The sequence below is a fragment of the Sphaeroforma arctica genome (genome assembly GCF_001186125.1).
Source record: "Sphaeroforma arctica JP610 unplaced genomic scaffold supercont1.1290, whole genome shotgun sequence".
In the NCBI taxonomy this organism is placed as follows: domain Eukaryota; class Ichthyosporea; order Ichthyophonida; genus Sphaeroforma; species Sphaeroforma arctica.
The window spans coordinates 1-1,837 of NW_014039268.1; the positions used below are offsets into that span (position 1 = coordinate 1).

At 45.8% G+C, this 1,837-nt stretch overlaps 1 protein-coding gene across 1 annotated transcript; it reads right to left on the reverse strand.

Annotated features, from left to right (window-relative positions):
- Positions 1 to 612: 612 nt before the first annotated feature.
- Positions 613 to 1,837, reverse strand: SARC_10544 (hypothetical protein; the record flags this gene model as incomplete). The annotated part of the gene is made up of 3 exons (XM_014295408.1): positions 613 to 700; positions 1,181 to 1,656; positions 1,828 to 1,837. Coding segments are annotated over 3 exons (574 nt in total), but the record flags the coding sequence as incomplete, so codon positions are not given.

The window sequence follows — 1,837 nt, forward strand, 5'->3', positions numbered from 1 at the left end:
AATGAATAGATACATAAATATATATCACCAGAAGGTCCAACCACTAGATTCCTGCACCGAACACTTCATCGAGGCCAGCGGAAGTTGAGCAAAAGTTTAGCAAAAGGTTGCATAACGAGAATTAACAAACACACAATCTCACCTTTACAGCCCATTCACAATGCCACAACACTACATGTGAGCACAGCACAGTATCGGCAAATCGTCAGCTTCATGCCCCTTAAGGGGGTTGTTTGTTTGCATACATAAACACTTTCAGGCGTGCGTGCTTGCGTGTAGGTAAGCATGCGATGTGGTTGTGACACACACGCGGTGGATGCTAGAGACATGATATTATACGAGGGTGGTGCTTGTCAGTGATAGATAGGACGTCATTAGCGAGACATGCGGAGATGTCCATAAGCAATACAACCACATAGAAAGCAACTCACAGTAATCAGTAATCTGACACGCGCCAATGCGGGTGGGATTGTATGTACGGTAACATTTTCGACACAACACCTGGCGTAGGAAAGTGGGTGGGGTTTCATATATAGTATCATGATACACTGCAGAGAATTACTAAAATGGGTAGAATACCATATTTGGCCGTACTCTATTTTGGTAACATACCCGGAATGTCGGTGTCGTCTTCCCATTTGCTACGCGACGATTCTTCCATTTGATTGGCTGGTTCTCCCGCCATTTTAAAATCTGAGATCTGCTGAAATCACATATGATAGTAAAGCACCGATACAAGGTAATATGGATAAACGTGAGTACATATATATATATATATATGTATACACATACATACATACATACACACACACACACACACACACACATATATATATATATACATATATCAATTGTATTGTCATGGCACTGCGAGTATGGAGATGCGTGGGGACAATCCCACAGTAGACTATGTATGCAAACCAATGTATTCACATCCTAAAAGTACCTGTCAGTTGCACTGAGACAGACAGCTATTCCCACACTTATATCGCCCAGATAGTCTGCACCACCACACACCACAGTCACGACCCCTCGCACTCAAGCTATGCATGCATCATACAAAGAACACGCTCAACGCAACCAGACACGCCAAGCAATAGTACACCCACAACCCCCCACATTTAGCAAAACCCAACAACCCCAAAACCTTAAAACACAATAACCGCTTGCTCGCAATTACCGTTTCTGGGTTTCCGCCATTGTCCTCGTCGCCGCTGTCGGCCCATTTCGGCCGTGACGGCACCTCCGCCGCCTCGGTGGTCTCGGTCGTTTCCATGACAACCGTGACCGCAACCTCCCCGGTCTTACCTACCTCCACAGCACTCGCGGCCACCTGAGTAACTGCTGTGCTTTTCGTCGTATCCCCATCGGACTCATCGTCCTCCCACTTACTCCCCGCAGACGCCGCTACCTCACCAGCGGACGTTATTTTCTCACCTGTCGTTTCAGCGCCATCGTCCCTATCTCCAGCGGGCGAGGCATTGGCACTGCCAATGGCTGAGTTCGTGGGTGTGGGACTGACCACAACTACGTTGGTGTCTGTGGCTGTGTGCCCGTTCTCTAATTTCCTGCGCTTGTTCACGTGTGCTTGTGTGTCTGTTAATGTTCTGGTATCGGCGTCGGTGTTGGGGCCTTCTGTATTGATATTACGTTTACCTACAGCACGCACAGTTAATGAATATGGTAGTGATTAGTGCTTATGCAGCCTGAAGGATGATTGTATAACATATGCGTTGTGATTGAGGATACAAACTGAAAAAGCTAAACATCTAACGAGCTTATCAAAACGATATATATATATATATATATATATATGTACATAGCAACATACATACAT